The sequence below is a fragment of the Anguilla anguilla genome, chromosome 2, assembly GCF_013347855.1.
Source record: "Anguilla anguilla isolate fAngAng1 chromosome 2, fAngAng1.pri, whole genome shotgun sequence".
Lineage (NCBI taxonomy): Eukaryota > Metazoa > Chordata > Actinopteri > Anguilliformes > Anguillidae > Anguilla > Anguilla anguilla.
Window position 1 is genome coordinate 17900377 of NC_049202.1, and position 11149 is coordinate 17911525.

Here is an 11149-nt window from a genome sequence, read left to right on the forward strand (position 1 = left end):
GACTTCTTGCCTGAAATTTTTAGAACGCAAAATAAAAAGTTATTTTGAGCTATTCAAATTTAAGCTATTTCAAAGTCATGAAAGATTTTTTTTTTAAATTATGAAAATAATCTTGAAAATGCTGCACACAGCATTATTTTTCTTTTCAGCCAAAAGGGCTGATACGATGCTGATAGCTCTTTACTCCTTCCTAATCATTCCCTGCCTCAGCTATCACATGCACCTGGACTACCTGGACTCTGTGTGTGCTCTATGAAATAAGTGAATCCTGACAGTCAAGACAACCTTATATTTAGTTAAGATAAAGATGATGGAAGACTACAACATTGTAGAGGTTGTAAAAGTACTTAAACCCTCTCATGGCTGTATAAGTAATGCAAAAAAAATTAAGCAATCAATTTAGTACCTTCCATTAAAAGTCAGTGAACTCCAATGAAAGTAGCTTTATGTTTTTCTAAGGCTTTATGAGTTTGGGAACAAGATACAAGTACCTTTTGGCATGACTCAATGAACTCCTCAATAGTGACAACGCCATCATTGTTCCGGTCCATTTTCTGACGGGAGAAAAATCACTAATTAAAAACATGACGTTGGTAGATGCTTCTACCAAACAATAAATGGACAGGACTTCGGTACTGAACTTCCACAAAAGCCCATAATGCAATGCGGTGCCCCCTGTGGACAGTCTATTTAACTTGACAAAATAAAGCAACGTGGCAGAGTTATTCTCTCATAAACATATTACACTCTATACACCTTCATGTATCATTCTTCTAACCATGGAGGATATATGTCAGTAACAGTTTAAGAACGTACCAGCTTGAAGTATTGAAATACCAGATTTGTTGTGACAAACAGGCCAACATTCTATGGTATCGCTGCAGTGTTCTTCAGTAAAAATTACAATGAAGGGAAATTTAAGAAACCAGGAACGTTTGACCTAACATTCTGGGAATGGGCTGTAGGGCTGTGCCATGCCAGGGGTGGAGCACACCCAGAACGTGCCTTACCCGGAAGAAGTTCTCCACATGTTCCCTGGGAGCGTCTTCCTGCATGGTAGGGTAGGTACACTTCCCCATCATGTCATATATGGACTTCATGATGTCCGTCATCTCCTGATGAGAGACAGTGAGGGACCAGTGGTGCAGTGAAAAGCACTGTTGCCTTTATTTTTTAAGTTGGCTGACTGTAAAATCAGTAATTGGTCATTTGGTTTTGTATTTGAATGGAGGAATAAAATGTAGTTCACAAAACTAAAAACATTTTGCTGATATTACAGCACAATATGGGTTAATATTATGGTTGTCACCAGAGCTTGGAATCTATAGAGCCTTCAATGATGAGCTCAACTCAAAAGTATATGAATCAGTTACTTAAGAATCCATAATTGGGAAACCCCAAATTTTTTTACAGTATACAGGTCACTGCCGTTGCGTGTTAGTGTAAAAAATATGAATGCACTGGTCTGCATTAGTCACCTCACACATTTTCTTTGTTCCTCAACAGATTTTTGTTCTCGGACACCAACTTGCATGGCACTGATCCCGGAGAAATGGTTCATTATAAAATGAAGCAGCATACCAGTGGTCTTTTGTAAACCTGGATTTTTTTGGTTACGCTAGTTCAGTGAATTTTATAAGGACATCACCATTGTGCTCCACTGAGGGCATTATCATTTCCTTGATTATTTCTTATTAAGAACCTAACACAGCTTGTGCATTAGCAGGACAAGTGAAATGGTGCTGTAGGATTTGTACTATATGATAGAATTGCAATTAAACTTCTTCCCCACCTGTAGCCTGTATGCCACTTACTCCTGTGGTTCATTTGTTATTTATGTGTGAATCTGCTCAAAGTGAAGCTAAATCATTATTAACACTATGCTCTTATGTTCTTCACATGATATTCTTCCAATCTTGAGTATTTAACTGATCAATCCATAGAATAATTGAAGAAATTGCTGTTTACCAAGATCTAAATCTTTCCTACATGGATATTAATAGTTTAACATTACAGATTATTTCAACAGAATTTGCATGGGAGCAATTGTCAGTTAAATAAGTCAATATCAATTAACTAACAATAATATGTTTTTTATCTATTAAAATGGAACTTAACAAATGAGTTAATGAATATAACTTATTTCACATCTTTTCCATGTGACTGAATTTTTTGTATTTTAATTAGTCTAATGTCATGACATTTGGTTAGCAACTCTGATGCCAGGTAATAGTATTGTTATACAATTTAGATTATGCTTTTTGAGGGATGGTAAGGTATGAACTATCAAATCACATAACAAGAGCAATGAGAGCAAATACAGATGCTCTCATCAAATAAACTAGAGAAAAGCTAAATGTCAGCAAATTGGCATCAATATAAGAACAGTTTTAAAAAGCAGGTGGAGAAAAAAGGAAACTAGGAAGAACATTGTCCAGTGGTCATTTCTAGGAAAGGTAATTTTACACAAAAGGTTAACTGTGTTTTAGAAATAAAGAGCATGATTTGCTATGAATCAAAGAGTTTACACAGTTACAAAGAGTGATCCATAACAGCAACATTTTAAAATTAGACACCCTTTATAAACAGGGTAGCTCTACAATTTACAAAATAATATTTTGGCTGTATAATAAAAATAAGGTACACAGGGGTACTACTGTACATATTTGATTCAAGGTGTAGTTTGTTTTGTTATGCTCAATGTTTATTCAGTGGGCTATAAGTTTCACGACAAAATCACTTTCAAAACAAGAGTAAAAGAGAAAAGGGTACAAGGCATTCTTCCAGCCCGGCTAGCAGTAGTTGCTATATAGTATGATACCTCTTTGGTGATGCACCCATCCTTATTTAGATCATACAGGTTAAATGCCCAGTTGAGCCGGTCAACGATGGATCCCCTGAGTATGACTGACAGGCCTGTGACAAAGTCCTGTGGTGGGGAGTGGGGAGGGGGGGTGAGGGTCACAGCAATCAAGGACGGGGACAGGGTGTGCAAACAGAACTTCAGCAAACCAAAAACACTCAAACATAATACATGTACCAACTTCACTCTAAATGTGTACTTATACTGTGGGAAAAATTATTATTATTATTTACTACAACAAATAAACAAATTATGACTTAAACTACATCTTAGAAACAGAGACTGAGTGACTCTAGGTGACTCTGAGACAAGTGGAAGTAATTCTGCATAGATGATTTGTTTGACACCTCTTTGTGACATCTGTTTTCAAACAATATATCTAGATATGAAAACCTGTTGAGGCCTGTTATTCAGTACAATCATCATACATACAATGGCATACATACATACAATCATACAATGTCACTTTCACTGAGGCATATTTATTGAAGAGGAACACCTACTCCTGCTCTGAGTACACACAACATACTCACCTCAAAACTAACAGATCCATTCTTCTGAGTGTCAAAAGCATCAAACAGGAAATGTGCATACATGCTTGAATCTGGAAATGAAAAAAAAATGCATATTTTGTCATTTACATTTTTACATTTAAGTCCTTCAAAAACATTATTTGATCCAATAATTTTTCTGTGAATTTGTCATTGTTACTTATGTGATTTCCTGCATAGAAGTAGATTCTGTGCACCAATAAAGCAGTGAAGTATTAAGCCATTTCACAAAGGCAGGATGATCCGCCAAAATGTTTAAATCTTTACCCCAATCTTTAACCAGAAAAGAGCTGCATGATGCACCACATTGTGGTCTTCTGATTTATGCACTTATATCCTACCAGCTTATAAAGATCGCAGTCCGCCTCTCTCAAAAATATGAAGCAATTCATTTTTGGTTTTGCTGGACTGAGTTAACAGGTCATTAACATCACAACTGAAAGCAGACACGCTGTCTGGATTCCTCTCTAATTGGGACTGTTAATTCCTTTCTCATTAACTGACACATTGTGGTTACATCACACAATCAGTCTGGCATTTCAAACTTGCCAAAAGGAACATAATTACGTTAGCCTTACTTTAACTAAACGTTCTCTGATATATTTTATAAGCGAATAAAGATGATGGCGAAGGTGTAGTGGGTTTAAGGGGTTCTAGTGGGGATGTATGAACATGACAGAAATATGATGGTGTGTAGTGCAGTGAGAGTGTATGTATGTGGATGAAGCATTGTTATGAGAGAGTACAGGTACATTATGAAGGTGTAGTGGTTGTGATGGGGTGTAGCCGGAGTTGCAGATGAAGTTAATGTGTGCTACATAAAGATGTAGTTGTAGAGTCAGAGGGTATAACGTATGTATGAGTATGTCATAAAGATCTAGTGGGTGCAATGGGTTGTAGTGGGGGGATATGAGAATGTTATAAAGGTGTAGAAGGACCATAAGAGTATGGTATATAGGTGCAATGGGAATGCATGGGTATGTTATAAAGCTGTAACAGGACTGTATTAATGTGTTATAAATGTGTAGTAGTCGGTGTGCACTGACCTCCCTGTGGGAAGAACTGTGAGTAGATGAGCTTAAAGGTCTCCTCATTGACCATTCCACAGGGGCACTCCTGCATAAGACCAGTCAGAAATGGTCAGCTCATTTTTCAGACAGCATCCACTCAACCCCCCTGCTCAACCCTCTTTCCAATATCACTCTCTAAGCCATAGGAGGCAGTCAGTACAATAAAATGTATTTACAAATTGATGTGGGAAGGGACATTGCACAAAACAGATATATTATACCATCAAGCCATATTATGACGCACACAAAACAAAACAAATAACTCCATCAGCATGTGAGAATGGCCCATATAATAGCCATGGTTAATAACGAATAAAGGCATTTTATGTAATGAGAGACTGAGAGACAGGTGAGGTAGAGACAGAAATGTTCTTTTACAGTACCTACACTGTAGAAAATACACTAAATTATCAAAAAACTATTTTACAAAATTAAATTAAATATCCCACCTTAAATGCAAAGAAAAGTAGTGTATATTATATATATCATATAATTATATACAGTATAGAAGGGCGGAGAATCCAGGACTGGATTCTGACGTCCATGCTGTAGAGATTGTAAAGGAAACAGGGAGATGGTAGGAGACAGAGAAAGTAAACTAAGTAAACTAGTAAACTAAGAGAGGCTATGAGAGTGGTTGGGGGCTGGGAGAGTGAGAGACAGGCAGAGACTCAAAGGATTGTGAGACATTAAGACAGAAACAAGCAATGCTGAGAGAGGAAGTGCAAGACTGCAGCAAGCCCAGACCCTGCCCGAGACTCCGCAGGGGAGCCACTCACGTTCTTGAACCCCCTGTAGAGGATCTGCAGCTCCTTCTTGGTGAACTTGGTCTGCTCCTGCAGCTTGTCCAGGCCCTCGGGCCGGCAGCACACGGTCGACAGCTCAAAGTCGTCCTCGATGCTGTCTGCGGTAGAGACGGAGAGGGAAGGACCATCGTGACACCAATGTCTAACACACCCTGGTAGGCTGAGGGAAATCACACAGAACAGTGCAGGGGAACATAGCCAAAGAATACATTTCAGCTAAGGTCCAGCATTGGTCACAACTGGTGAAAGGTGTGCTTGCTTGTTCCAGAAGGAGTGTCCCGTAAGTACAGAAGACGTTTCGCTTCTTTTATCAGTTAACTGAAAAATGACAAACTGAAATATACTATAAAAATTACTGTAATGAAAAACACTGTGCACTGTGCACACAGGCTACACTGTGGCTATAAAAATGCCATTTGACCAAATGAAGTAACAAGTTCTTGATATTGTATTGAATAGAACTTAATGCACATACAATATGTCTAAAAAAAAGTCCCGCTTGGACTTATAAGATAATTACATCAGCAAACCTATTTTCATTGTTCTGATGCACGCAGAATGTTTACATAAATAGAATAGAAGGTTATTGTACAGTTTCCTTGGATACGGCAAAGCTAACAGCCCATTAGCTTACATCAGGATGGATCATACAGCTGTGGTGCATTTTAATATTATTCAAAGCACATTTGACACAGTTGACCTTGCATTTAGACCAAATCCAATGATCCAACGTTAAGGTGGTATTGATTAACTCATAAGAATTGGATCCATTAATGGCTAAACAAATGCATCATTATTCAAAGCACTTTTAATAGATTTTTCACTGGACAAAGATAAAAGATCAAACATTACTTTATTTTTTAAGTGAGTGGTTCACTAATAAGAATTAGCACCATTAATGGTAAACAAATGTGAGCCAAAATGGCATTCTAACTACAAACTGTATGAGTGTGGTTTGATCTATGTAATTATTATCTTACATTAGCCCATTATCTTACATACAAATCTTAGTTTTTCTTGAACTGTATGTCACTAACTAATCTGCCAACTCTGACATGACAGCACACTATGATAATGTATACAATGAATAATACTTAAAAAAAATGTAAAATAAATAATTCAAAATGAATGCTGCACACATTAAAACAGCATTATGATATTGATTATAAGCTCTAAAACACTGCTGTGACTGGTTAGGACAGGTGTTGTATCATGCTTATGACTTTAAAAAATGTATTTTCATTTTTTAATATGACGAACAATTATGTCCTGCATCTAGTTTCGTCTATGGTAAGCCATGCCCTGACTGTTATTGATGTATATTTTATAAAAATCCTGAAAACATGACATGTTCTTAGTTTAAACTCAATGGGACATTGAGGTAATAATGACACATTGTAATGAAACCTGTTCATCAGGGATGGCCAACCCTGGTCCTTGAACCAGATTCTCTGCTTTGCTTTTGTTTTCATGTTAAATCAGCAAACAATTTAGACCTAAAAAACTAGATACTGTAATTAACTTTATAGTTAACTGTTTTGATTGGTCAGTTAAGGTCTGACAAACAGACCCTGTTGCTCTCCAGGACCAAGGTAAGACAGCTTGAACGATAATTATAGTGTTTTAATTTTGAGAAGAACAATATTACTGTTGTCTGATATCCCATGACAAAAACTGCAATATATTCTGCTAATCCTATACTAAATGTAAAGGTTTTAACAAAATGGCAGTGATGTGCCTGGGTCCCATACTGCACAAATATTTGTATTTCAAACTCTGTATTTAGCCTCTGATGGATGAACAGTACATTATACACAAATGTATTAAAGGAAAAAGACAGGCAACTGATGAGAAATGAGAGGGAAAAATTGAAAAAGAAAAAATGTTGCGAAACACAAAGTTTTAAATAGTTGTAACCAAGAAACAACTTAATTTCAAAAGCAAAAGAATGTGGAATTCAAATGCCTTTTGTTTTTAAGTAGACTGAAATAACAAACAAAAAGATTCTTCTGTGACAATAGTAAAGTACCCTACTTGCATCTGTTCCTATTTGGTTTGCATTATAATCTCTTTATAAAATGTTTCATATAAATAAGAAATAAATGTGACTCAGTACTTGCGGTTAGTTATCGATGAAGCTCAGATGGGAATATGGATTGATTTTGAAGAGATCAGAAATTATGTTGCAACAGAAAATTGTCCTCACACTAAAGCTAAAGCTCAAGCATTCTTCACCTGATTGCCATCCACACAAGAACACAATGACTTCTCAGATGAGCCTTGTATCACACACAAGAAAATCAGCACTTCATCCTCACTCTCTGCCTTGATGGCACACACCAATCATAACGTGTCATTATGAGACTGATCTGCAAATGCTTACATTCAGTAGGATACTTTCCTTGGGTCCTGTTGTGTTGTCTGTGAGTTATATCTAGGTTTAAAGGTCATTTCATCTCTCTAACTTAAATCACTCTGATTTAAATCCAGGTAGGCATGGTTTCTTTCCTTTCTGATGGGACACAGCCAGAAGACAGAGGCTGCATTTCAATTCTTTACCTTGTTTTCTTCCTTTGATTCCTTCTGAACACATCACAAGGAAACAAGAAATTGAAGGAAGAGAGGAGAGGAGGAAACCAGAACATAGGAAAGTGCTCATAAGTATTTAGACATCCAGCACTCATGTGTGGCATGGAAATCTCCAGCTCATTTGCACTCCAACTCTGTTTTTACCTGACAGCAGTTATAAAAAGGGTTTTGTCAAGCGACCCAATGAGTGAGTGAAATTTTGACCTTGTGGGTGGGGATTCTAAGGGAAGCTGGGAATTTACAAAGGTGGAAGTAGTCTTTTTAAAAGGTCCATCTCAGGTACACAAATATATGCACTTCGCTGTAACAGATTAGGCTCCAGTGTGTCAGCCTAGTCAGTATAAGAAGGTCAAAGTGCATATTAGACAGCATTTAGAGTAGGGAGTAATACAAAAAAGCTGCAGTCCCTATTCTTCTCCCTTAGTCATAGTTAAAAAGAAGTGTAGAGCATTGATAATCTATGCTGATTACAGGCAACTGAATGCAAAAACCAGAAAAGATGCATACCCTCCTCCCAGAACTGAGGAATCACTTGATGGACTATGTGGGGCTGAATGGTCTTCTACCTTGGATCTTGCTAATGGTCACAACCAAGTCAAGATGTCAAACAAGTATCTTCATTGTACAGCTTTTTGCACACCCTTTGGGCTCTATGAGTTCAATCTAATTCCTTTTTGGGCTGCGTAACACCCTTGGGTCCTTTCGAAGATCACTGGAGGGGATCCTTGAAGACCAACATTTTCAGACCCTCACTTTATATTTGGATGACGTGGCTGTGTTCTCAGTCACCTTTGAGCAGAATTTACAACATCTGAATCTGGTGCTGTCACTCTTCCAGAATTGTGGCCTAAAGGAAAAGCTGAGCAAGTGCTCCTTCTTCCAAAAACAAGTATCATATTTGGGCCATATAATCTCAACTGATGGAGTGGTTTGAGATCCTGAAAAGATAAGTGCTGTCGCAGGATGGAAAGGACCAAGTACTGCAGCTGAGTTGCAATTGTTTTTTGAGTTTACAAGCTATTACAGGTGATTTGTGAAGAATTTTGCCCAGCTGGATCTGCCGCTCCATGCCCAAGGCCCTTTAAAGAAAAATAAGGGTAGGTTTCTCATTTTGCTTTTACTCTGTTGTGGGGCCCAAAGTGTGAAGAAGCCTTCAACACTCTTAAGCAAAACCTGATCTCAGCTCCCGTGTTAGCATATGCTGACTTCACCAATATGTTCTACAAAACATTGGCACCAGTCACCAAGGAGTACGCGCTGTGTTATCCCAAGACTGTAATAGCCAGAATAAACCCATTGTTTATGCTAGCCAGGGTCTAAGGGCATCGGAGAAGAACAGTGCAAAGAAGCTTCAATTATTGGCCCTCAAGCGGTCTGTTACAGATAAGTTTTTCAGAGTATATGTTGGGCAGTAAGTTCATTGTCTGAACAGATAACAACCCTCTGAGTCTCTACCAGACTGCAAAATTAGATGCGGTGGAGAAAAGATGGGCTTCTCAATTAGCCTAATTTGATTTGTGGAAGCAAGGAAGAGTGGAAGCAGCCAAATGATGATCCAACACAGAGCTCCCAAATCATGGAGAAGGTGTTTTCAGTTCCCCAAACATTACCAAAACATCTGAAGGGGTAGTCTCACCTTCAGTCCAGATAGAAGAGGCATCAACGTCATGTTTTCCAGTGTTTTAAATGGAATCACTGACTGTGTTGCAGGGCAATGATTGAATGATTGAGCCAATTCTAAAATACTGAAATCTTAAATGAAAGCCAGGCCACTACAAACAAGGGGGAGGGGGGGGGTCCAGAAGCTTTGGAGCTTCCCTGACAGTGGGAGAAGATTGAGGTGTTGGATGGAGTCCTCTCCTGGTGGTTGAGCAATAAAAGACAGGGTCAAGTGAACCAGCTGCTTCTGCCAAAGATCCTACAACTTGAGGTGTTAGAGAGCATGCATGATAAATGTGACCATCAGAATGAGGAGAAGACTTTAAAGTTACTGAGAAGTTGGTACTATTAGACAGGGATGTATCAGGACATTGGGCAGAGGTGTGAGTGATGACGGAGTTGTGGCCATGTGGCCCCAGGTTGGTGGAGCAACATCAAGATCCTCAACTGCCAGGCGCACTGGAGACTGTCCATGAGGCGCCAATTGCTGATGATGACTTTGATGGAGATACAGATGGCGTGTCTGTATTCCACCAGTCAGTCCCGAGGGAGGGGGCCTAGGAGGAAGCATGGAAGGTGGGCAGGTTGATCCTCAAGTCAGACTATATCTGAAGAGAGCATTGAAGCTGGAGTACTTCAAAGGGGTCCCACCATGAACAGTCACACTCAAATTTGATTGCATCAGAGCATGGAGATGGTAGTCCAGCAGGCTCCTCAGGTGGAGCCCTGCATCGTGCAGGAGTACACACAATTTTCAAGTTCAGCTTCTTCAGAAAATGAAGGTGATGCTGAGCACTTCTCCACAGTGGGGCCCAGAATATCACAGAGGAGCACAGCAGAAAAGAATTCAAACACATACCATGTGCTGTGGTTGGTGGCTGTAGGGGGTGGAATATGGGGCTGCAGCTCAACCACCTGTAACTTCAGAGTCCCTTTTGAAAAATGTTTCTTTTCATAACAACATATTTACAGCTTTAATGACTAGCCTAGGTAGAGAAGCAGTGACTGGCATTGGGGAATATTTAGCTGAATCCCCTCATTGGAAGAATGATGAAATTTGGACATGAAGAGTGTGACCTAGTGAGTGAGTGACATTTTCACCTTGTTGGTGAGGATTCTAAGGGATGCTGAGAATTTATAAAGGCGGAAGTAGTCTTTTTAAATGGTCCGTCTCAGCTGGACAAACATATGCACTTTTGAATTTCTGTATCGCATCCTAGGCTGGGGAAGTTTCACATGGAAAAGAGCCTTCAAATTCAGACTCGCTACCTGGAATTATTGTAAATTAAATGTTTGTATCAAATGGTTATGTAAATGCAAATGGTAAAAGTAAAAATCTTCTTTTGTAAGTTAATTGTTTTTATTAGTAAATGGTATTGATGGACTGTCTGCTTTTCCTCCCACGCACCGTGGGTTAGTGCAATTAGAGATGTAATTATTTGAAAGGAGCAGCAACAAAGTTTGTTTTGATGTGAGGCAAATGTTTGATATCGCCGACTTTATCTGTGTGACTCCAGTTAATGGGAAATGACCCGCTTTGATGTGTGATTAGCAGTGATTTGTGCTTGGCCTAGGTTGCTGGTGGGTTTTTTTATTTTAGCTGACTATGTG

General features: G+C 38.7%; 1 protein-coding gene across 5 annotated transcripts in view; it reads right to left on the minus strand.

Moving 5' to 3' along the window:
• Nucleotides 1-11149, minus strand: part of kcnip2 (Kv channel interacting protein 2) — a 125816-nt gene that overhangs the window by 4587 nt on the left and 110080 nt on the right. For all 5 annotated transcript variants that reach the window (XM_035407423.1, XM_035407418.1, XM_035407420.1 and 2 more), the window contains 6 exons: nucleotides 5264-5388; nucleotides 4461-4530; nucleotides 3397-3467; nucleotides 2822-2929; nucleotides 1011-1115; nucleotides 492-554 (listed from right to left, as the gene is read on the minus strand). In XM_035407423.1, the coding sequence (XP_035263314.1) occupies nucleotides 492-554; nucleotides 1011-1115; nucleotides 2822-2929; nucleotides 3397-3467; nucleotides 4461-4530; nucleotides 5264-5388 (542 nt within the window). The remainder of the gene's footprint in view (nucleotides 1-491; nucleotides 555-1010; nucleotides 1116-2821; nucleotides 2930-3396; nucleotides 3468-4460; nucleotides 4531-5263; nucleotides 5389-11149) is intronic.